Below are 26553 nucleotides of genomic sequence, written 5' to 3' on the forward strand. Positions count from 1 at the left end.
CGATAATGATAATGATGTTTAAGTCCAGTACGATGAAGTGGGTATAGGCTGGTCAATAAATATGCGCTATTCTGCGAACCATTCATGATTTCTTAAGGGTATGAAATAAGTTTGCGCAATATTTCTGAACGAAGAATAAAGGGCTTCTTGTTTTGTTTTATAAGACTTTTATTTAGAAAGAAAAACATTAAATTAATTAGACATAAGTATGGTGTGCATTGTTTGCCGCAACCGAATGTAATGTAGGCCCTAAGACGTTTTCAAATAAAACAAGAACAATGGAAACAACTCGGATAAGATGTTTATTTCAACCGTCCGTTGTTCACTGGGGGTTTGGTTTCATCAAACATTTAAAGTAACTAGCCGACAGTGGTAGTAATTTTTACCCCGAACATTCTACTACGAAATAATGAAAGTTTACAAAGAAAATGTAATTTTATTCCCCTGCTGACTGCTGACTGCTGGTCGTAGATATGTTTCCATGGTAACCACACGACGCTACATAAGCACAGTAACAAAGAAAGTCTTAAATGAATGTCAGAGAGACACAATTCGTTATTATTTCAGCATTTTTCGATGAATAATCGTTCATTAACACAAAAGAAGTCGGCAATGACATACTTTTTCTGCTATTATGTTCGCTTGTCTGCAAATACTTGGCTGCGAGCTCTAATTGTTGTTATTAAATCGGGCACGATCAGAAAGACATTGATCTGAACTGTGAATCAATCTTTTGATGTCACAAAACAAATCACCATGGTAATACTGACAACTCATCTGAAGATGAATCGTTAGGGTCATGTCGCATGAGGCAACCAGTTCCAAGCAATCTCCAAAAAGAATTGATTTTCGCATTTGAATTGTCACATATTATTCTTGTGGATTGTAAGACATTGTTTAAAAAATTACTCATGTGCTACCAGAGTGGAGCCGTAGCATGCACTGCAGTGGTTGCCTCCAAGTTGTCTTTAAATTTGGCCTCGTTATATGAAAAGGGCCTTTGTGCTTTGTGACTGAAATCTACCTCGTCAGGACTCGATTTCACAAAGAGATATAAGACTGATCTTAAGTGTGAATCGATCTTAATTGCTAAGCAAAGGGGTGATGTCACAATACAAATCACTGAAGTTATATTGGGTGCGTTCGTTAGCTTCCCTGGGTCGACCCCGGTGTGTGGCAGTTTGTTTCCAGGTTGAACGTGTGCAGATAATTACCCACGTTCGTCCTGGGGAAAAAATCCGTCACACACCGGGGTCGACCCAGGGGAGCTAAACGAACGCAGCCACTGATAGCTCATCTAGAGCTTTGTGAATCGAGCCTACTAAACATTCACGTAAGGAGTACATGGTCGGCAATGACATACTTTTTCTGCTATTATGTTCGCTTGTCTGCAAATACTTGGCTGCGAGCTCTAATTGTTGTTATTAAATCGGGCACGATCAGAAAGACATTGATCTGAACTGTGAATCAATCTTTTGATGTCACAAAACAAATCACCATGGTAATACTGACAACTCATCTGAAGATGAATCGTTAGGGTCATGTCGCATGAGGCAACCAGTTCCAAGCAATCTCCAAAAAGAATTGATTTTCGCATTTGAATTGTCACATATTATTCTTGTGGATTGTAAGACATTGTTTAAAAAATTACTCATGTGCTACCAGAGTGGAGCCGTAGCATGCACTGCAGTGGTTGCCTCCAAGTTGTCTTTAAATTTGGCCTCGTTATATGAAAAGGGCCTTTGTGCTTTGTGACTGAAATCTACCTCGTCAGGACTCGATTTCACAAAGAGATATAAGACTGATCTTAAGTGTGAATCGATCTTAATTGCTAAGCAAAGGGGTGATGTCACAATACAAATCACTGAAGTTATATTGGGTGCGTTCGTTAGCTTCCCTGGGTCGACCCCGGTGTGTGGCAGTTTGTTTCCAGGTTGAACGTGTGCAGATAATTACCCACGTTCGTCCTGGGGAAAAAATCCGTCACACACCGGGGTCGACCCAGGGGAGCTAAACGAACGCAGCCACTGATAGCTCATCTAGAGCTTTGTGAATCGAGCCTACTAAACATTCACGTAAGGAGTACATGGTCGGCAATGACATACTTTTTCTGCTATTATGTTCGCTTGTCTGCAAATACTTGGCTGCGAGCTCTAATTGTTGTTATTAAATCGGGCACGATCAGAAAGACATTGATCTGAACTGTGAATCAATCTTTTGATGTCACAAAACAAATCACCATGGTAATACTGACAACTCATCTGAAGATGAATCGTTAGGGTCATGTCGCATGAGGCAACCAGTTCCAAGCAATCTCCAAAAAGAATTGATTTTCGCATTTGAATTGTCACATATTATTCTTGTGGATTGTAAGACATTGTTTAAAAAATTACTCATGTGCTACCAGAGTGGAGCCGTAGCATGCACTGCAGTGGTTGCCTCCAAGTTGTCTTTAAATTTGGCCTCGTTATATGAAAAGGGCCTTTGTGCTTTGTGACTGAAATCTACCTCGTCAGGACTCGATTTCACAAAGAGATATAAGACTGATCTTAAGTGTGAATCGATCTTAATTGCTAAGCAAAGGGGTGATGTCACAATACAAATCACTGAAGTTATATTGGGTGCGTTCGTTAGCTTCCCTGGGTCGACCCCGGTGTGTGGCAGTTTGTTTCCAGGTTGAACGTGTGCAGATAATTACCCACGTTCGTCCTGGGGAAAAAATCCGTCACACACCGGGGTCGACCCAGGGGAGCTAAACGAACGCAGCCACTGATAGCTCATCTAGAGCTTTGTGAATCGAGCCTACTAAACATTCACGTAAGGAGTACATGGTCAGCGATTTGTGTTGTGACTTTTGTCGGACATCAAACTCTTAAGAAATATTAAGATTGTTTCAAAGTTAAGATCAATCTTAGTTCTATGTGAAATCGAAGAAAAGGTTACCATTTAAGATGAGTTTTAATATCACTATAGCAATGATGTGTTGTAGCACTAACTACACTACCAGCAGCCACCTCGCTCGCGTACATTTAGCATGTCAGTATGTTGTGCATTGTTATGGCATCTGCGAAAGTTGTGGAATATGTTTTTCGTTTTAAAGCAGCATCATCAATACAAATCGTTTCGAGAAATAGGTTGGCCGATCCATGACGGAAGGAAACCCTCCATGGTCAACCTGAAGATCAATCAAGCCCTGGTGGCTTATTCATTATGTAAACAATAGGGTATTGTTATCTCGTCGTTCATAGCTTGCTGCTTGGAACTTGGAATCAGCTCCATCCCCAGGCAAAGTCGAATCACAACCGCGTGTTTTGCCTCTTACCGAATAAGTTGTTGCCAAACTGAAGCGGCACAATAATGGCAGATTTTAGGGACGCCCTGTCTGCCTGGGCAATGCTGATGCCCGAACTCATTACCCCCCCCCCCCCCCCCCCATTATTCTCCCTCCCTGTCCACCGGGGATTATTATGGGGAAACATGGGCTGGAGGAGGATGGGTCAAAAGAGGGCGCCTGACCGTAATGAATCTCCTGACCAACTGGGCCCCTGTCTTTATCCGCGAGGATAAACGAAAAATGACGTCAGACGTTCAGGCTACTGCTGGAAATGTTATAGGGATAAATTAATGGCAACGGATCTCATGTGGGTTCAGCCAGCAGAGGGCGCTCCTTCAGTGTTTGGCGTCGATCTTTTATTTTTAGCTACAAAGTGCTCCAACTCAAGTACGATCGATTTGGCCGTATTTCCTTCCTCCATAAACCGACTCGGTCCATAGAGCAACCCAGTTACACACGGTTTATCAAATAACTGCTTACAGTCCCCCAGAAAGCTCATTCAAGTATAGTACTGCCCGCACATGCACAGACAGTCGATCAAGTTTGTGCGGCTGCGGGGGCGGGTCGTCTGGGGATCGGAGGTCTCCGCCCCATCTGTATTATTGAATTTTGTTTGTTTTTCTTGCAACATCTTATTTTTAAATTCTCGGGAGGGGTCAAATAAAAAATAAAAACAATGTATGGCAGGTAATAACGGTATTACACTTGCAAAAAAAAAATATGCAGAGAACCTGCAACCATGGAGGAATAAATTAGAATTTATTCCTCCATGCTGCAACAAAGCTTCGAAGCAACCACTCTGCTAGCTGCTGAGAATTTTCTGTGGCGAGTCCATCAAACACAATCAACAGAGGGCGCTGTTCCCATTTTATGAACGCACAACGCATGCCTTTCGAAACATTAATTTAGTCAATACTTTGAATAAATTATGATAGCAATTATCATTGACATCACTACTCTTTCCCAGCGCGGGCAGGTGTTTTATATTGCACTTTGCCAAAGTAACTGAACAATAATCATTATGTTGACCAACAAGAGGTCACGTGACACTCCTCTGTGACAAAATAAAGGGTTTCCGTTAAAATTCCAATCGATAATCGATACGTTCGAAGTTATGTGGTGTGTAAGGAAGGATGTACGCAATCATTGCACTGTGCATATAGTGCGCATGCATTATGCACTAAAATGGGAGCTTGTCTTTTTTCTTCTCTGTAGCGCCGAAGCGCATCTATATCCATCCACATAGCAACGCACTATTTGTCAAATTAGCTTCTAAATTTTTAACATTTAACGAGTGGATATACTTCTAAATGAATTTCAAATGTATTTGATAATCTTATAAATTATTATTATTAAGAATTCATTGTGGTTTAGTGAGTTCTTTAAAGGAATTTGAGGTGCAGGGAGCGGCCATTGGCGGATGTTTTATCGTTGATGTGTAGTGACGAGGTTTAGCAACTGTTGCCTTGAGAATAAACGCCATAGCCACGGTAGTCCTGGCGACTGTTACCCGCCAACTACAAGGTAATTTTTCCTTTTTGATTCGTTGGAGTGTGTAAAGACTATAGCCCGTACGAACAAACTGCACATTCTGGCTCTCTTTTGGGTGATTTATTTGCACTGAATTTGGAAAAATGACTGAGAAATGTCGGGGAATGTTGAGCCTAGGTTTTTACAGGCAGCGTTCCAAAATGGCGATTTTGCGCGGGGTTAATTCTTGCATGTACAATTCTGCAGTTTGTTCGGTGGGTAGCTAGTTGTGGTGTGGTATGGTGCTGAAGAATTGGATTGTAGCGTGGGTATTCTGTAGCGTTGCATCATTTGGACATGTTGGGAATCTTGCTTGATATCTCACACATGTATTGTTAAGTACGATTTGCATGCAATGTTAAAACTCCACAAATTTCACACTTGCCTTGTTCGTTGTTCTTTGTAATTTATCATTTACTATTTAGGCCCTATAAATATAAATTTCCTATTTTTTTGCATTATTTATTCATTAATATTTATTAGGCCTAATTTGACTGATTCACCAAAATAGCATGTTTTATAATCCGTAAGGTGTTGTATTTGCATGATTGAAGTCTTTGTATTTGAAGATGTTTATTGTAATTTTATTTTTAGGGAAAGCTTCGGCTTCCATAGGATAGGACCATTTTTCTGCCACCCACCACTTATTCATCCCCCTAATTGACCCCTTCCACGCAAGTCACAGGCGGCGACTGTCATCATATGGTCATGCATGACTGTGCCAAGCTCACCATTTTGGTGGTCAATAGGTTTTACGCGTAAAGGACGCATCGCCTAAAATGCGCACTTCACTGAATAATTTAAAGCCCAGTGACTATAATAATTATATGGCCCACCAATAATATGGCGCATTCAAGATTATTCTGATGTTGAGGTTAGGTGAATTGGGTCAATAATTTGAAGTTTTGCTTTCTGATTTACTCACAAAATGGGATAAGGTTTATCGCGAATAGCAAAGTATCAAGAGAGGGCGCTGTTGAACCCACAAAAAGGTATAGGCGATGCAAGCGAGTCGTGCATGACAGCAAACTGCCCCATCTTATTACCCACAACGCATTGCGGTTCTGAATCGCGATAAACCTTATTCCTTTTGATGGGAAAAGTGGTGGAAGGATACAAATTGTTTTTTGTTCACTCATCGCATCGATCATCATCATGACAGCATCACGTGACTGTTTTTTACTGTTCCACTTGGGGGTAGACCTATATGCTGAGTTCATGACTTGCGGGCAAAGAATAGGAGAAGATGCAATGCTATCGCTGGCAGCAACATCTGCTAAAACTTTATAAATAGGACTGTTGTCACAATCAACAAAGAAGAGCCGTGGCTGTACATGGAATTAAGATTTCTCTATTACTCACGCCCACAGTGTATTAATGATGGCAGTGATTGTAATGTTATGGCCAGTTGGAGCATGCGATAACTTTGTTACAGTGGGAGCATGCGATAACTGGGTTAGAGCTCATGATTCCATTACAATCACAGGCCTGTTCAGTTTTCATAATACAAGAAATACAGTGTACAATCAAACATTGCGTCTTGTTGTGTGTTATCTACATTTATGCAACATTGTGTTTGCATGAACTAATGTAGCATGCATGCATTAAAAATGTTGTTCCTCTTGTTCTTTGTAAGACAGGCTACCACTATGGCCTGCTACATGTTTTGCTTGTGTAAGACCTAAAACACAAAGTATAATCCCATTAATAGATTGCTGTTTATAAACCGATGTGATCAGATTAAAACATTAGACCACCAATAAATATTGAGCATATCTTGTCAAGTGTCACACATTTTCTTGTGACGTTTACCTATTTTCACAGCTAATCGTGACTCTAATCTTGATTCTGTGCATATCCTTCCGGCAGCAGCGATGCTACCAGACTAATTTTTCCTTCAGACAAAATTTCAAAAGTATCAGTACAAAATTTATCAAAACATTACTTTTTCCCCCTTCAAATTAGTATATCCCCCCCCCCCCAATTAAAACAATTAATTTGTTTTTTTTGGAATGATATACTTAAATGACGGTCAATTGTTTAAATAAAAGAATTATTAGTTCAAGTTGACTTCTGACCTTTTGTTTGGTCTGTTTCCTGGTCTCCTTTGGAGTGGAGTACGTAGTTACCATGTTTGACATTGAAAGTCTGTTGCAATCAACTTTAGCAATCTGTGACAGGAAATTCCCATGAATGCAAGTAATGTGCTATTTTAGGTTGTGGATCTTTCCTCTTTAAAGGGAGGGAATGCATGTACCTAAAGGTTATTACTCCAAAAATTAATGAAGAGCACCAGAGAGCTATTGATATTATAAACGATTGTTTGAAGTTCGCCCCCCCCCCCCCCCCCCCTTTGAGGAATGTAGTTTTTCTAAAAGTTCACCCCAAACTTCTGTCCACAACTTTCCATGAAACAAACCTTTACATCGTACTGGAAAATGTTACCTTATTTTAGTAAGTTTGTACTTGTGTGTTCAACTTCAAAGCTTCAATACTATAAAGGAAACAAAACAACTTTGCAAATCAATTCGAAGGTTATTTAATTCTCTACCTAATGAACTGAATTTGTAAAACATGAAAATAATCACAACAAAAGCTATCTCAAAATTTCTAGGTGCTGGAGAAATTTTTGTAAATTTTCGTGCCTAGTTCAAGGAGTACATCTTTGAGTGATTTACCCTCCTCACTCTATCCAATTCAACGCCATATGGTATCTCAATACCCAGAAGTATTGGACTCGGATTATGGGTGTATCTTTAATACCAATGTAAAGCATAATCACTTGACTAGTACAGTCTTTGGTCCAACAGAAACCAACCAAACATGGCTTTAATTTTTAATCGGTTGAAGTTATGTTGAGGGGTTTAATTTGTAGTCAATTATCAAAGCTGTTAAAAGGTTGTTTGTATTCTGAAGGAAGACTGGCTATTGACAGTGTGTGGCATAACATTCACACATGGCGTCAAATTGTTGCCAAGTTCTCTGATGGGAGAGCCAGATCTGGAATTTTATGGTTGCAGTGATGGGGTCATGTTGTCTATACTGAGAGAAAAAAAAAGGCATTTCATATAAAAACACAATCTGAAGATTTTTGAGGAAACTGCAATAGGCAACAAATTCAAGACAATGTCAAAAGATGCAACAGATAAAACTCATTCATTGCATGGCCTAGATGATATTTCACATAATTTATAAACAAGCATGGGAATAGGTACCAGACATCTAGCTAATTGCTTTTGATGATGTTAGCTTTCAATTGTCAATTGACTTGGATATGGCCATAACACGTGACTCTACTAAAGTTGAGATAATCATTTTTCCTCTAGATATATTGATCTGATTTCCAACTGTGTTAGCCCTCAGCGAGTGGTAAGACTGAATTAATTATTAAATGGCCTATAAAAAGCCTCGAAGTTCATCATGTAGGTCAGCCCTAGTGTGCGATGCAATGTCCCTACTATTTTTTAAGGGTCAGATATCATGCCTGTATTCTTGATGTACTGGTTTATTATATTATTGGTATTGATTGATATTATCACTTGTATACCCATGCTTGATACAAAGGCTTGGAGGCAGTTGCCTGTATTAAGTGAAACAGCTCGGTGTTCTGTTTGAAATATTCCTGATTGGAATGTATTGATAATATAGGCTAGCTATAACTACAATTAAAACAAATTCAGTTTGGTTTAGGCTTTATAGTACTTTGAAATAAGTTTTTGGCTGCTGAGGTCAATGACAACCCCGTTCCTCTTTAGTTTAACAATCCCTGTGATGATAATTATAATACAGTCGCTATAATTTTGCAACGGGAGAAAATGGGTGTTTGACAAAATGTAAATCAACATGTGTACATGCATACATCCAGGGGTATTGTAAAGTCCGTCGGTGTCAAGTTGAATGATGCTGTAATGGTTAAATATTCATGAATAGGAGCTTACATGAAAGGTGAGATAGCTGAGTCTCAGGATTCTGGGCTCAATCTAGCTGCTGCATTAAAATTGCAAATCACTAGCCTGCAAAACGTATCAATTTTATATTGATCGAGTACAAAATGCATAAAATTTGGTGTAATATTTCCTCATGTGAAGTGGCTGATCTTGTTTTGAAGTGATATTTTTTACACTGGAACAGAGGCCAGTTTTGTGGTTGAGCTTGCTCAATGGTCGAATGAAGTTTGTTTTTCTGTAATAAGTTCACCCACATTTACATATCACAGTACACATGTGTAATGGAGTGTACAGATTGAAAGCAGAAAGGGCATTCATTGTTTAATCACACCCACTCACTGCTAAGGCACCCTGCTGTTAGTGCTCTAACTGTACCAGTTAAAGTGGAAACTCATCCCTGTATGATCAAACTTTTTATCTGGGAAAAATTAACAAATAACATGCTTAGTTTAAAGTGAAACCTCCAGTACAGTACGTGTGGCATACTTCCTGTGTGTCCTTGCACTTGTGTGCCTTTGAAGAGTGAACTCTGTTTTAGAATGATTGCGTTTCCTGAAACGAGAATTTTAGTACGGTATTGATAACAAACCACAGACTTAACTTCCCCCTGGCTACAAATAATCCTTTCGTTGTTTTTTAATAAAGTTTCTCTTGGTTCAATAGATTTTGGTCCAATTTCAGGCATAATTTTCTGTGTGATTTGAGCTCATAATAGTCTCTCTGTGGTGGGACAGTTAGTTCTGATCACCACTTTAAAAATGCTTGCAGAGGTTAGGTTCTGAATTTTTGTTTCTGAAAGCTGTGTGAACAATAAAATCCTATAGATTTAAGCTTTCCAGTCGGGGTCTGATTGAAATGTACCTAAGATCAGACTCCTAGTTTCAAACTTTAATTTCCAACTTCACCTTGTTCAAATAGAGTGTAAGGCCCTATGGTGTTAAACGGAAAGTAGAATGGCTGATTTATTGAAGTGGCAGAGGTTACTACACTGTTTTTCCTGATATGGCTTGTATAATGGATAGGTTGGTTTAGATTTAAAACTATGCTACAGTACACAGTGTAGCTTCCTGACATTTCAATACTTCAAAGGTAGAATTGCGACCATTAAGTAAATGCTGCCTTCATGAAACCTCCATACAACACTTGTGATCTTGGTTATATAAATATTTGCTTATAAAACTCTAATTTTGTACAACGATGTGTTGTTTTATCTTTTCCCATTCTTGGTGGCAAAGCACTAAGTTTATACATTTGGATACGTGGTGTTATTTTTATCATAGAAACTATTGACACATTATATGCGATAAGTTCCAAAGTAATAAAGTTCTACATGTTGTAATTCTCTTGTCATGGCAACAGTGTAGTTGTGTTTTGACTCTGCCAGACAAAATCATTCAATGTTATTCTTGCATTGACAAAGCATTGTGGTCGATGGTGAATGCATTGAGGACAGAAGGCTTGTTTGGACAAACTTGTACTTGAATACTCAATCAAATCATGTTGTGAACCTGTGGTGTTAGTAAGAATCTAACTCAACGATTCAAGTTTGCTGTGACAATTCAAACACAGCAGGCCCAAGTTGTTAATGTGTGGTACATTTAAGAATGTGAAATACACTCGCTGCGCATGACAAAAAATTGTACCCAAAAGTCTAACACTACATATGCTGGTGCTAACACAGCAGTGTGGTTTTTGAATTTTATAAAAAGGTTTGATGTTGTTGTAGGAATGCAAAAGTTTTTGTTATTGCCTCCCGTTTCAACCATAGAAGAGTCTTTTCTCGTGAATTACATAGTTTTAAATGTACACACACAAACATGTTTGTGAATCCCGCTAATCGAGGACTTTTCTTTGTTCTCCCACTGTTTGGACTTAGTTTTTTTTAGCGATGTCCCCATTGGTTTTATACACGAAAACAAAGTTAGGAAGTCCTCGCTCTTGCAAACACCCAAAGTCCTTTATGTTAAAACTTGGATTCCACTGGTAGACACGCTCACAGTGTCAAACACCCTCATATTGGTGAGATAGTTGAAGCAGATTGAATTTCGTCCAAAGTTTCTTGATGGCAGTTACATTCAGTTTGAACAATGCTTCAGTCCGATGCTCGGCCATTTCTTTGTCTTTCCTAATCTGCAAAGACAACATTGAAATTGCTTCTCACCAGGAAGACCTCCCCTGGCAACCAACCTGGCCCATTCTGTTGTCATTCCACTTGAGTCTGTAATATGTTTCCATAGTAAACATGCACTATTTGTCCCGTTTCTAGGCAACCCTAATATCTAATAAAGCATGCTGCACTAACCCTAGGTTGATTAAAACCATCGGTGCTATCACATTTTGTCCGTCCGTGGAATAAGAGTAAACGTTACCAAGGATACAACAAAATTTCGTTCTATAGTTTGCGAAGGCACTTGTGGTTATTTTTCTTGAAAGTGCATATTTCTAATAACGGAACTGAAAGCAACTCATGGGGGTGTTTATTGCATGCTCTTACACTTGACGAAAGAATGCTAGGCTAATTGCTGGACAGTCAAAGTCCAAGTTCTTAGGTCTATGAAGACTGATTGCCCGATGGATGAAAGTTTATTCTGAAATTGAGTGCCGAGTTGATTACATGTACAAGTAGGCCCCTATCAGTTACTTAACGTGAAAGCTAACTGGTATTCAAGTTATTACTGGCAGTATCAGTATCTTCCATAGAAATATTTCTTCCAGAATTATGTCACTAATTACAAAACCTTTTAGTTACCTTTAAAGTCTCAGGTCACCTGAGACGTACCGTATCAAATCAAATTATCAAACCAGATTATGATACATATTTAATGTATTGCAAATCACTATAGACTTACATTTTTGTCATCTACAAACCTGCTGTGGGGTCACATTAAAAATTAATAATAAGAGGTTTACAAAGCACAAACATCCAATGTTGCATCATAGGGGATGTTGTCAATATTTTTTGAAGTTCAGTATTTAAACATGAACTGTTCTGTTACAGAAGACTGATTTAATTTTGAATGAAGAAAGACCAAAAAGCTTGGTTGTTTTTACTTACATGAAACATTAAAGTAAATCATAGGAGATATTGTTTACACGATCAGCGCCTAGGCTTATTTTACTTTTTAGTCTCAAGCCTTCGTTCTCTCTTTCTTCTGACGCAAAAGTTTTAGATTATCATTAACTGTTGATTTGACTCTGGAAGATTATTTCTCTAGGCATGTCATGGCTGAGCGGTCTATTGGACCAGTTTTAGTTTTAGTTCCAGTCCCGGTCATGACACTTGAGCCAGATGCTTCACTAAAATTGCTTCTGTTAATTGACTCGGGGGTAATAATGCTACCTACAAGGGTAGGTTGATAATGGGTGCGTTCGATTAGCTTCACTGGGTCGACCACATTGTGCTTACTCGGGTGAACGATCACTCTCCCTCTCAAGGTGACTTCATTCACGTGGGGCCAGCCCCAAGTGACCTATTCCACTTGGGGCTGACCCGGGTGAGCCCCTGGAATGACATCAAAGCTATTCGAACGTACTGGGGACAGATAGGGGTCGACCGAGGGAAGCTAATCGAACGGACCCAAAGTTTTTGAAAAAGCCTTTGGAGCACAATGCTAGCTCAGGGCTGTAAACTACCTAGGGAGTCGAGAAAGATAACAGAATGTTACTGCCCCATTGACCAGCGCACTAATGTAAAGCACTTTGAAAGCACTTTGTTACTAATATAATTGAAGGCAAAAATTTTTTAGTAGCCTAACGTTGTGACCCTAGCAGAGTATTTCTTAAAGCCTTTGGACACTATTGGTAATTGTCAAAGACTAGCCTTCACAGTTGGTGTATCTCAACATATGCATAAAATAACAAACCTGTGAAAATTTGAGCTCAATCGGTCATCGAACTTGCGAGATAATAATGGAAGAAAAAACACCCTTGTCACACGAAGTTCTGTGCGTTAAGATGGTTGATTTCGAGACCTCAAGTTCTAAACTTGAGGTCTTGAAATCAAATTCGTGGAAAATTACTTCTTTCTCGAAAACTATGGCACTTCAGAGGGAGCTGTTTCTCACAATGTTTTATACCATTAACCTCTCCCCATTACTCGTCACCAAGAAAGGTTTTATGCTAATAATTATTTTGAGTAATTACCAATAGTGTCCACTGCCTTTGAAGGCTGTTCGAGAAGGATTCTGCTAGGTTTGCAACATCAGGCCACTAACTATTTTTTGAGTTTATACCATCCTTTTGGTTTATGACGTGCAAAGCACATTTGTATTCTGATTTTAATCAAATTGAACCCTTTTCTTTTGACAGGCAAGCTTGATTGATGGCAACCGAGACGTTCAAGATGCAAGCTATCAGTGCCACAACCCAACAGCAGCAGATTTCAGCACCTACTATTATTACCACTCACCAGGCACAGCACCAGCCTAGCACACAGACCATACAGGCACAGCAGTTTGTACAAGTTGCAGGTACATCAATATAGCTGGTTGTTTGCATAGTCTAAATGAAGCAAACACTGTGTGGTTTAATAACTAATGTCCAGTGTTCAGTGCTTGTAAATATTAGCAGTAAAAGTACTGAGCCTTATGCCAACACAAGCGCAAGAAATTATTTGGCAATTACTGAGGGTATTACATCATGTGTTTAATTAAGGTGTACATGTTTGGTACACATTGTATGCATTTCAGATCATTGTTTATGTTTCTGTAAAGACTAGGTCATTGTTAAACCATAGTTCGCATGAAAGGGCAAGGCCATTTTGATTTTGCAAGGGCACTTCCATTTGAAAGTCTTTAAGTCAATGGGAAAGTTTTGAAAGGGCATCAAAGTCAAGACCAGGGGCAATGGAGGCAATGGCCTGCGTGTTGGGATTTGGACCCACACCCTTTGGAATTCAAGAGCAGTGTTCTACCAACTAGACCAACGAGACTGCCCGGTAGCTACAGGCAGTTCAAGTTTTATACTTTATTAGTGGGTACTTTATTTTTAAATGTTTTTTTTTTTAAATGTTTGTTAGCCCCAGTGACTGAGCCAGTGAAGGATGTCCCCTCAGCCGGTACCACAGTCACCCTACAGACGATTCCCGTCAGCCAGTCCTCCCAGCAAAGCATCTACCAAGGACCAGTGCAGTACGTAGACGGAACCGATCACACCAGTTCCATCTATGCTAACGGTGCTATGTGAGCTCATTATCAAATCATCCTGCATGTTGGCCCCTTCTAATCTACTCCTTCTTTGTTAACCTCCCTGACCCCCATCCCCTTCCCTCTTCCCTTCCCCAACAACCAAACTGCTGGATTGGTTGGTCTAAAATAATAGGGTTCTGAGTATCTGTCTGCAAAAAAAAAAGGTGTGAAAGACCAGTACATTTCAAATCAGAAAATTTGTTTTTCTTTCAAGCTTTGATTTATAAACGCAATGCCATAAAATGTCAAACCTGGGTGTTTTGATAAAGAAAAAAATGATCAAAGTCATTTAAAAAAAGAGGATTAGTAATGGTGCAGCAGTTTTTGGAGTGTGAAGTTGATCGGATTTAAAATTGTTGTAACCAATACATAGCTAGTTTAAAGCTCAACCCCACTGTCCATATTGAGGCACAAAAATGTCAAATATAAAATAAGCAGAACAGTAGAACTGTTTAGTTGGCACTTGAAGAATCCTGTACTATCCTTCCTAAGAATAATTCTGCCAAAAAAGTTGGGACTGTAGAGTTTACATATTTTTCTATGACCAGCCAGCCAGTTTCACACTGTGGTTTGCGGTGCATTATTTGCTGTTGATGTCAGTTTCTATTGTTTGATGTCAGTTTGTATTGTTTGTTCTCCTTGATGGTGACGGCTTGAGCAAGGTTTCCATTACGTTGCTGTGTGTTGGTCTTGAGATTGGTGTTTGTAGTTCTTAACAGTATACATCCCATTTCAGTTCCATGGCATGTGTGTATCTTAACCTGAACCACGCTATGAACAAAGACACTATGCTTGCTACGAACATGTTGCAAAAAGAATTATTCTCAGCCTGTTCAATTCTCCTGTAACTTTTCACTCAATTCTGAGTAATTAATCTGCAAATCATAATCATAATTTGATTACAGACAAACCAAACTTGCTGTTTTAACAGTTCATATTTGAACCAAAATGATAAAGTGCAAACATTCCATTTCTAAACATTGTTGTGTTTTGAATATTGAAATCTTAGCATTTTACTGGTTTAGACATAACAACTTTCTACTCAGCTGAAATTAGACATAGTATAAAACGTTTGTTGTTTATCGGTAGACGCAATTAAAGCTTTCATATTAAGCATTGTACTCATAATAGCTTTTACTTCAGACGCCTTGTACCATTCATACATGTAGCTTGTAGATTAAGCTTTCTGCCAGAGGGGTTCAAAGTTCACTTCAACCTAAATCAACCCCCATTTACATTCACTTCATTTTGACTTTGAACTGTCCAGGCCTGAGCGACTGGTAAAATTCTCTTCTTGACTAGTCACACCTCAAATAGTTACGACTATGACACTAGTCGGGATTAATTTTTCATTCTCAAGATGCATTGTGGCAATGTTTGCCGCAGGTGCACTCTAATAAAATTAAAGCTGAATGTGTCACAACTGATGCCTGGTTGTGTTTTGTAAGTCAATAATGTTGTCGTGAACAGTCGTGAGTGACACATTGTTTACCAAACAGGTAGTCACAGTTATTTTCAAAGTATTCATGGCAAACGACTATGCAGGTAGTTGGACAACTACCTAGCAGTCAAAAGTTGCGACAACGACACTAGTCGCACTTGTCGCCCAGGCCTAGAATTGTCTTGGTCAAATGCTTTTACTCTCATTTTGCTACACATGTGTATGATATTTATAAGGGTCTAGAATCGCAGTGAGTTAAAGATTTTTCATTGTTGAAGCATGAGTATTGGAGAGTTTTTAAACAAGTTTATTTGTGCTTTGGGACAAGTATTGGAGTGAATTGTTTTAAATGTTGCAGGAAGAGTTACAGGCTAATGTGTTTGAATTAATAGGGAAATGTTGTAACGTGACAGAAGTGATGCAGTTAAGTGTTTGAAAGCTAGTTGTTTTGTCAAATTCTGAGGTGTAATATTTGTTAGAGGAAAAGGGGAGTTTTTTAAAGTTACCTTATAATACATTAGATAGTTGCTTTTGAAATCATAGCTGTCTGTTTGAATACTTAGATTATAAGTTTGTGCATGTATGCTCCGTGGCACAAACTTGCAAACCAAGCACACAAATGTCTTTGTACAACTGCACAGCAGGCATTGAATCCTGCAACCAACTTACCCCCACCCCACCCAGATCGGAGTCTAGCCCAACATACCCACCACACAACCCAACTAAATTACCCCCTACCCTGTTTGTTATACCTTACCTATGGTGATGTGGCTAAACCATACTAACCCCATGCAATCGTTCTCTCCCCCTTCTACTCTACCTTTCTCCCCTTGGATCTCTCCGTTTCCTCTTGGGATATTTTTTTCTGTTTTGGGCGGTTTCCTCGACCTTTTTTCTGTTTCTTATGAAACATCTCGCTGACCGTAGGGCAAACTATCCTTACAGTGAAGCTACAACGATGTACACCCAGGCCACCCCGGCCGGAGGGGCCACGTACTACTCATCAGGACAGGCTCTTGCCTCTGGACCACTTGGAAGCATCCAGACCATAGGAGGGTCCAACATGTCTGTGGGTGGTACCACTATCGTTGGAGGGAACATCATCGGAGGGAATCTACTGGGAGGGCCGCAACTCATCACGCAACAGGGGAATACGTATCTTTTACAAGGGCACACGATGGATGGAAACGGGCACCCTCTTACCCACACCACACGGGCATCACCCGCCACAGTAAGACCACTGGTAGTTTAAAAAAAACCTTTTCAATCGATTCTTGTGTTTGTACGAATGTCGTTCCTTGCTGGATGCGTTTTTATTTTATTTTTTGTAGTCGTGCAGTTTCATGTAAGTTGTGCTTTTTGATTTGATGTAGTAGTGGAAGGCATTTTGAATAAATCTAGTATTAAAATAACAATAAAAAACAACAATTTGCAATACCTTGCAAATGAACTCTGGTCAACCTTTGCACTTTAAGTAAAGTTTTGTGGTCTTTTCTTGAAAAAGTTTACAATCATTTGTCCATCAATAAAAAAAACTCTCAAGAAGTAAAATTTGCATGTTTATGTTTTCAGACTTAATTAAATCAGTGCTACTTTGATGTAAATTGGATGTGAAAAAAGTACTCAGAAAGATAACAGATCAATGAACTCTTAGAATTAGATTGTGTGGTAGGCTGTCAATGTCATCCCCTTCTTGTTTCTTTTTGATTTCTGATTATTGTCCTTTTCTTTCCTATTAGGTCCAGTGGTTGTTGGATAACTACGAGTGTGCAGAGGGTGTAAGTTTACCCCGAAGCACCCTCTTCAATCACTACATGAGGCACTGTCAGGAGCATAAGATCGACCCTGTCAATGCGGCCTCCTTTGGGAAGCTCATCCGCTCTGTGTTTCTTGGTCTGAGAACTAGAAGACTAGGAACAAGGTTAAGAACCTCAAATCTTGTCTTGTTTATTTTTCCGTCTCTGGAAAGGTCTTTGGATCAAATATCAGAATACTTTACTTGAATCTAAATAGTAGGAGCTTTATCATCTGTAAATATGTATTCTTTAGATTTTGTTGATAGCCCATTTTCTTTAGGTTTGCCAGCCCAGCTCTTTTTTTCCATTATACCGCTTGGTCTATCAAAATCCCCTGGAACAGTAGTTAGTTCTTTAATGACAACCCATTGTCTTGTTAAACTCAGGGGGAACTCCAAATACCATTATTATGGGATCCGTATCAAGAGTTCGTCACCTCTCAATCAGTACCAGGAAGAGAGCGGCCACACAGCCATGAGACAGCAACCCATCAACTCTGCTAAGAGGTGAGTATTACAAACCCAACCTCAGTCCTATGGATGCCTGGTTCCTTTTGGTACATTGTTTCTATGGGTACCTTGTTCCCATGGGTACCTTGTTCTCATGGGTACCCTCGTTCCTATGGGTACCTTGTTCTTATGGGTACCTTGTTCTTATGGGTACCTTGTTCCTATGGGTACCTTGTTCCTATGGGTACCTTGTTCTCATGGGTACCCTCGTTCCTATGGGTACCTTGTTCCTATGGGTACCTTGTTCTTATGGGTACCTTGTTCTTATGGGTACCTTGTTCCTATGGGTACCTTGTTCATATGGGTACCTTGTTCCTACGGATACCTTGTTCATATGGGTACCTTGTTCCTACGGATACCTTGTTCCTACGGATACCTTGTTCTTACGGGTACCTTGTTCCTTTGGGTACCTTGTTCCTATGGGTACCTTGTTCTTATGGGTACCTTGTTCCTATGGGTACCTTGTTCATATGGGTACCTTGTTCCTATGGATACCTTGTTCTTATGGATACCTTGTTCCTTTGGGTACCTCGCTCTCATCAGCACCTCGTTCTGATGGGTTTTACTCTAGAGTATGCTTTGCAAACTCTTCCTAAATACTTGCCTGAGGATTAAAGACAAACAGCAAGTTGTTTTTGAAAATAAAGCAATGATCTGACCTTTATTTTCCCTCAAGATTCAAGCCATCTCCAATAGGCAGCAAACAAGACGGCACAGAGGGAGGGGGGTCGATAAGTGGGACAGCAGCCCAAGACCCAGTGCAGACTCAGACCCAGCAGCACCAGCAGTTCCTTGGGGATGCCTCTTTGGCTCTACCCGACTTCACCGAGCTCAAGTTTGGTACCACCCCTCTGCCAGATGGAGTAACGCATGATGATGTAAAAGCCTTCCAGAGCCTATACAGGGAACACTGTGAGGTGAGTGAGAGTAGAAATATAGTACCTCTTGATGCAACAAGAGAACAGAGGGGTGGACCTCTTCTTTTAGCAAAAAGTGTTACTGGGATCTTTTACGAGCATAACACAACGCACGGGCACAATGACTTTATGTCCCATCCGAAGGACAAAGCAATATTTGGTTAAGTTATTATTATTAAGTGTCTTGCTTAAGGACTCTCTTACCCACACTCTGCGGGTCAGAAACACCAAAGCTTGGGTCTGGTGCTCTAAACCTCTAAGCCAGGACACGTCAACGTGCGCATATTCGCCAGGCCAGTTCTTTACAATGTTTTTAAGTCTCTGTTAAAAACTCATTCATTTGAAGCTGCTTATTTGTAATCTGCTTATTTGTAATCTGCTTTATTTGTAATTGTATCTTTCTCTCATTTTCGCATTAGATGCTTAACAAATGTCTTATTATTATTAATAACACAGTTTCTTTTATTCAAACAGGCAATCCTTGATGTGGTGGTCAACCTTCAGTTTGCGTTGATTGAAGCATTGTGGCAAACCTTCTGGAGAAATCCTCCCACCGATGCACAGCAGAAGTATGTCACTCAATAGTTCATTTACTTTTTACAATTCAATACAGTGACATTATATCCAAGCTCAATACACCATATTTTTTATCACTTCCGGGGTATACACTATTCGTCCTGCTCACTTTTAATTGGCGTTCTGTCACTTTTGTTGCGCGGTTGTTTTAAGTTGCTTTAGTTAAAAAATCTCCTTTATAGGTCTTACTGTCCGTGGTGGATATGATGCCTGTGCTGGTACTGTATTCCTATCTTTAATAACTGTTTTGGGTTAGATTGAATATATCCACGGAAGTGCTACAACTGATTGACTGATTACTTGTATTGCTTTTTCCCCTGATACAACTAGTCAAACATGTGCTCTTTCATGTTTCATGTTATAGCAAAGCAAAAGTGAATCATTTAACTAATTCTGGAAATCAAAACGTAATTTTTCTGTTTTGTTTTAAACTTTTCAGCGAGGTGGATGTAGAGAAAAGACTTCCAAAAGCCAAGCTGATTTCTTTATGTCAGACTGATCCAGTGCAGGACTATGTCAAACACTACGACCATGTATTATACCAGGGACTAGTCGAGGTACTAATACCGGATGTACTGCGCCCAATACCAAGTAAGTTTATAACAAGGTTATTCTTTTCATTTTTACAATGCGCCGTAGCACCTTGTAAACCCTTAAGTGCCACATAATTGGGTCTCAAAATTCATCACTGCAATTACCACTCTTTCTGAAAGTTTGTAAATACACCTTGTTTGGTAGATACGTGCACTATATAAGACTTCGATATTATTATTATTATCCGATGAAATCTGTTACAAAAGCCTAAAGCCTTGTTCGTACTTGTGATACAATCTTTGACGTCAAATATTCACAATAAATAATTCACATCAGTTGACCTGTTCTCAACTCCTGCGAGAGATGCGCTGCGAAAGCAGGGTTTTGAGTTTGTTCGCATTTGCATTCCCAGGAAGTATGAACCAGGTTTAGTGCTACTACTGATACAATTGCTGTGCAAAACGTGGATAAAGGCACCCTGTACTAAGAATAAACTGTCTTGTCCAAGAATGGGGTATCAGTAAGCCTTCATTCTGTGATCGTAACCTCGTATATTTATATCTTTATTTTTCTGTGTGCTTTCATCTGTGTTATCTCTTTCCACTTGAATGATTTTGTTACTCAAGTAAATCTGTTTAGGTGCATTGTGTTGTGTTGTGCTGTCGTTTAGCCTTTAAGAAAGACTCTGCTAGACTTGAAACGTCAGGACACTTAACTATAATATTTTCCATTCAATTTTAAAGGTTTAATTTTCTCAAAATAAAGCATCAAAAAAGGTGCAAGGGGTCTAGAGTAACAGCTTGTAAGGGCACAATGCTGCACATGAAAGCTGTATTTGTAAATATTTTATTATTTAAATGTATAAATAAAATTATGAAATAAGATATCAACCCTGAAATATTTATTTGTAATGGTTTGAATTATTTTCAGGTGCCTTGACGCAATCCATCCGTAACTTTGCAAAGACGTTAGAGACGTGGCTCAAGAACAGTATGACGGGCATTCCACAAGATATGATCGGCCTCAAGGTAAGAACTTGATTGAGCATTAAGCAATTTGCCGAGCATTAGGCAGTTTTCGTCGTCTTTGGGGTTTCCTCCTACATCTAAAACTGAAACTTCCTTCTTCATCGGGTTTTTGGCTAGTTCAGTGAGAGTCCTTGGTTATAACCAGAATAAATTAAATGAAATGACGTGGCATGGCATGGCTGCAATGCATTATCTTTCCTGTATTTGACTGGCATTGCTCTTTTTATCCTGTAGGTTGGGGCCGTGACAGCCTTTGCTCAAACCCTCCGCCGTTACACCTCACTCAATCACTTAGCCCAGGCAGCCAGAGCCGTTCTGCAGAACACCTCCCAGATCAACCAGATGCTCAGTGATCTCAACCGGGTGGACTTTGCAAATGTACAGGTTGGTGTTAGTGCAGTGAGAAATAATCAATTAACAATTTCAATGTGGAATCAAAATAGACTATTATATACAGGCATCTAACTCTTCTGCGGTTTTCCGCTTTCATTAAATAGAAATCCGTCATTACGAAAAAAACTCAGCGTTTAAAAGTTATCAAGCTGCTTGAAAACAAAATCTGTGTTGGATGCTCTGCTAAAGTTTATAGGGCCACTGATTTTCCGTTTCAGAAAAGTGCAAATTCCGTTTGGCAAAAACATGAATTCCGTTTCAGGCACAAAAAATTCCGTTTCATGTTTTTTTAATTAGATAAAAGGTTGTTTAATACCCAGGGACACACTTATAAAAATCAATTTGAGATAAGTTGCACTGTTGACTTCGTAAAATGTTCATTTGAACTGACAAAAGTTCAAAAAAATACTTTTTTTATAATTGTGGATTATTTTGTATACTGCTGTTCTAAAAAGGTTGCACTGTGACTGCAGTATCAATGCACATGATGTGATAGACTTGATTCCAAGTCTAAAACTGCAGTTGATTCTCTGCATCAGCCACATTGTAGGCTAATGACAGGAGTGTATCCACAAGAGGGCGCTGTTTCAGCATGATCAAAGACTTGGGAACAAGTCTATGGACGTGACCATTCTCCATCCACAAACAAAATGTCAGCCATTTTGTTTTCGCTTTGGCGACAGAATGTTGACAGTTTACGGTTTTATTTTAGACCTTTCCGAGATGAAAAAACATTGTATGTGTTCTTATAGATCATAGGTAAGCTAGTTTGTGTATTATTGTTGGTAAAAGAGAGGGAGAAAATGCAATTTGGGTGAACAAAAAATGTTTGAAACGTGCCGCGAATAATGCCCTTTGCTTAACCATGTTAACAACGTGTGTACATCATGTGTGTAAACATTGAGGATGGTGTGAAGTAGAACAGAATGATCCACGGTTACGATCTCGTACTTTTTAATGGTCTGATTTCTGATGCCTTTTTAGTTTAACAAAAAGAATCTTAATAAAGAATGCAATTTCAATAGTTTTGGCGTCAAGAAAAAAAAAAAAATCAAATTTTCTGAAATCCCGTTTTCCGTTTCAAAGGGCGGATTCCGCGAATTCCGTCCGTTTTCCGCGATCGCGGAAAATCAGTGGCCCTAAGTTTACACATTACAAAAACACAAGTTCTCGTCAGAAAGCATACCTAGTACACATTTTTTGCACAGTATTGTATTGTGTGAATGCTCATTCATGTTTGTTGATACTAGACTCTGTTTTTGTCTTTTTCATAAAGAAGGATTTTGATAAAATACATTTTTTTTCATGTAATGTCAATGTAGATTTTCATGTTGTTTTGTGATAATCAGGAACCAACTTCATTACTCTGCTTACTGCCGAATTATGTGCTCATGATCACCATTCTCTGCTTACTGTGCAAGAACCAAATATCTGCGCTTGCTGTGTAAGCAGACAATGTATGCACGCACGCAACAATGTTCTGCTAACCCGTGAAATATGCTTAACGTAAGCGCAGAATTCCCTACTTTTGTAAGGATCGATTATTTGCTTACGGTAACGCAGCAATGAAATTGGGTCCAGGGCCCAATTTCATTAAGCTGATTAGTCAAATGTTCTGCTTGACAAATTTCTCTGCGTAGCACAGAATTAAAGTAAATAAATTCTCAAAGCTAAAACATGCAGGAATTTGCTGCACCTCAATCCAAATTGACAAACCTCACTGCATTGACTTTGAATGTTTTTGTGGTTACTGTGTGAGAAACTGAATTGTGTCTCGCTATTTCTCTGTAAAGGAACAAGCATCCTGGGTGTGCCAATGTGATGACCAGATGGTACAGCGTCTAGAGCAGGATTTCAAATCCACCCTACAGGAACAGAACTCACTGGAGCAGTGGGCCGCATGGCTAGAAGGGGTGGTCACAGAGGTCCTGGAGCCCCACGAGAACTCACCAAACTTTGCCAAGGCAGCTCGGCAGTTCTTACTCAAGTGGTCTTTTTACAGGTAAGCTAGGAGAGATCACAGATTGAGTGTTGCCACTTTTTTTCTTGAATCATGACCAAAAACCGAAATAATATATTTTGACGTTAAGTGAAGACGCCTGTTCACACTTGCATTTCCTACCATTGGAGAGTCCCTCTTGTTCTATTTTGACCGGTGCCTTTGAATGGTTTTCTATCAGATTAAAGTCGCCTTTACAAATACTGTGTTATTATTATTAATATTATTATAAGAAGTGGCATTCACAGACAACCCTTTCTGTAAGTAGGGTCTCACTTTTTAAGTTTTTCAGGAGTTTGTGAGGACGTGAAAGAAACAAAAAACAAAGAAATTGAATCAGAGTAAATTAGAGAGCTTTCTGTTGTTCGTTCTGATAGTTCCATGGTGATCCGTGACTTGACGCTGCGTAGTGCCGCAAGCTTTGGGTCGTTCCATTTAATACGTCTGCTCTACGATGAATTCATGTTCTACCTGATTGAGCATAGGGTGGCGGCAGCCACAGGAGAAACCCCTATTGCCGTAATGGGTAAGTCCATTTTTAGTTATTTTATAAGATCAAAGGGTATTTACTGTGTCCTTTGATAGTTGCTTACACATGTGTGTTGAGTGGGTTACCAGTGGAAATACTATTGATTGTGTACCTATTGCATAGAGTTATATATAAGAACTAGAGCGCGCACTGGCCTATATACGCCCCCCGGTATGCGAGCAGGCGGCCATTTTCTAAGTTGACAAAACAGCTATCTCACAGCGTGTGTTTGTGCGGCCATTTTGTAAGTTGAACAAACAGCATCGCGTGAGCGTTCAATAAAAAAAACCTCAAACGTGTATTTCATATTCAACGCGCGTGCAGAATGACGCGCTTGTCATGTTGCGGTCCCGTGGCGTTTGTGCACGAAGCATCACTCGTGCGCCCTCTAGTTCTTATATATAACTCTATGACCTATTGTGACTAGTTCCAGTTAAATCATATTTCTCTTTGTTTTTGCTGTAATATTTTTGCAAATAGCAAACGAGCAGGTTGTTATACTTGCATGGTGTGTTGCAGCAATTAACGTCAAATACTTACAATTCCTTTTTGCAGTTACCCAATTATTTAAGTTTGTGAACACTCATTTATGTTTGTTGATACTGTTTTCCTGTTTTTTTGCTGTTATATTTTTGCAATTAGCAAACGAGCAGATGGTTATAAATACTTGCATTATGTTTAACAGCCATTAATGTCAAATAATAACAATTCTTTTTGGCAGTTAAATCAAATATTTAACTTTGTGAATGCTCATTCATGTTGGTTGATACTTTTTCCTGTTTGTTTTTGCTGTTATGTTTTTGACATTTCAATATTTTCAAGTCTTTCTTTTTGCTTTGCTGTACTCCATATATGCGTTTTCATTTCAGTATTTTGTTTATTAAAATCATTCTTGATTATCTTTGCTTTAAATATGTCGCCTGTATCAGGCCTGGAATTTTCATCTTTGAGAGGGCAAGGCCATTGTCATTTTGCAAAGGGCACTTCCATAGGACTACTTTAAAAGTCTATGGGATAAATTTGAAGGGGCACCAAGGCCAAGACCAAGGCAACAGAAGCCATGGCTTCAGTGGCCTCTGTGGAATTCCAGGCATGCTGTATTTGTTTACTTTGTTTTCCTTTTTACCAATATCGAAATAAATGTTCCTTTGATTTGAATGAAATTGATTAGCCCAGAGTGTTAAACTTTTACTGCAGGGAATGTTTTCACAGTTTCTAGGCTTTCAAAACTATCAATTGTTTAGTATAAAGTTCAATATATGTAATTTAGCTGCAGGTTTACTTGAATAAATGTTACATTTTAATTGGTTATTTAATTCTGGCATTCAACAAGGCCCTCCAAAGGCCAAACTCAGACTTGTGATTCACTCATTTTCAAGAATAGAGTCCCCATTCCGTCAGGGAAAACAAATCTCTAACCTCCATTGGAATATGGGTGCATCACAAAACTAAGTATGAATGTGGGGACCCTTTTTAAGGTTTTTACATTTACCTGCTAGGTTTTGGAACTTTGTAAATTATATGTTGAAATCAAGGTTAGGTTTATTTGTAATAATTATTAAAAATTATAGAGGATTAGAGCTAAGTTTTGTTATTTTTTATTTATTTTATTTAAATGCTCTTTAGCAACAGGAGGCCTAAGAATTAACTCTGTGAATGCCTCATTCCGCAACTTTAACAAACTGATAATTTATTGTACTCTTTACTTGTCCCCAATGACAGACAAAGTGGACCTGGTGGAACCACCCTTGGCCAACTCATTACCCACAACCAACAGTGTCAATACCATCATTATCAATGCTCCTACCCCTGTAGCTAACTCAGCGCACAAGATGGTCAACAACAAGTGATGAGGACTTCCGCCTGTGTCGTCCTCCCTACTACCCCCACCTTCACCACACAGGTATACGGCAAGTCCGCTTCTGTACGTACTTTTGGTTTTTTTTAGCTCTTGTGGTTTCCTGTTTTCGACAACAAAATGTATTTGAGATTTTTATTAGTGAATTTTCACAAAGTGAGCAAAGGTTTGGGATATATATACTAAAGGTCGGTTATTTTTTGGTGGGATACAACGTGTTTTCTATATTGTCCCCATCAGAAGAGTAGTTTTCCTTGTGTGATAAAATACCCCGATTGAGGTTCGACTACAGACTTGCACCCAATGTGGTTAACCTCGGCACCATAAACAATCTGTTAGACAGGGTAGGATCCAGTTAGCATAAGAGTATATTATTATATATTGGCACCTGATTGACGTATATACTTATAGCCCCATTGGGAGAAAGGGTTTCAAATAGTATCGGAGTATCTAGTTTAAGCGGTTCTTGTGACTTGCTCTGTTCCCTCCAGCTGTAGGTACCGTTAGCTTGGCCTGAAATACCCACTGGCCAAAGACCACTGACTCATGTTAGACCTAGGCCAGTATTAAACACTTTTGCTAAACAATTAATAATAACCGTTTTTATAACGCGCCTTTTTTCCAAAGGATACAAAGCGCCAGGTATTTACTGCTAGGTGAGTGGGACAAAGTTTGAATTATAAGAGCTAATCCATGTAATGGTTTTCAAGGTGCTGTGGCGCATTATGGTGCTTATCCAGCCAGGAACACCGGGGCGAACCCCTTCTCTTTTCGATAAGTGCACTGGGTTCTTTTACATGCCTTTACACAACACATGGGACCAACGGCTTTATGCCCAGCAGAAGGAGGAAGCAATGGTCAAGTGTCTTGCTTAAGGACACAAGTGTCATAGCTGGGGATTTGAACCCACACTCTGCTGATCAGAAACACCAGAGTTTGAGTTTGGTGCGCTTGGCCACAACACTTCCACATGAAT

The 26553-nt window shown here is 39.3% G+C and overlaps 1 protein-coding gene across 8 annotated transcripts; it reads left to right on the forward strand.

The window, feature by feature from the left end:
* The first annotated feature begins 4778 nt into the window (after positions 1–4778).
* Positions 4779–26352, forward strand: LOC117297403 (transcription factor RFX3-like). 8 transcript variants are annotated; one of them, XM_033780412.1, is made up of 14 exons: positions 4779–4858; positions 13120–13280; positions 13829–13991; positions 16366–16681; positions 17178–17359; positions 17621–17740; positions 18420–18660; positions 19135–19229; positions 19676–19827; positions 20701–20798; positions 21033–21182; positions 22985–23193; positions 23568–23716; positions 25442–26352. In XM_033780412.1, the coding sequence occupies exons 2-14, from the start codon at positions 13133–13135 to the stop codon at positions 25567–25569; spliced, it is 2151 nt and encodes a 716-aa protein (XP_033636303.1). In that variant the 5' UTR covers positions 4779–4858; positions 13120–13132; the 3' UTR covers positions 25570–26352. The 8 variants fall into 8 exon arrangements, with proteins under 8 accessions (XP_033636303.1, XP_033636308.1, XP_033636306.1 ...); XM_033780417.1 differs by lacking the exon at positions 4779–4858 and adding an exon at positions 4889–4905; XM_033780415.1 differs by lacking the exon at positions 4779–4858 and adding an exon at positions 4912–4940.
* The last annotated feature ends 201 nt before the right edge of the window (positions 26353–26553 follow it).

Source organism: Asterias rubens, chromosome 12 (genome assembly GCF_902459465.1).
Source record: "Asterias rubens chromosome 12, eAstRub1.3, whole genome shotgun sequence".
Lineage (NCBI taxonomy): Eukaryota > Metazoa > Echinodermata > Asteroidea > Forcipulatida > Asteriidae > Asterias > Asterias rubens.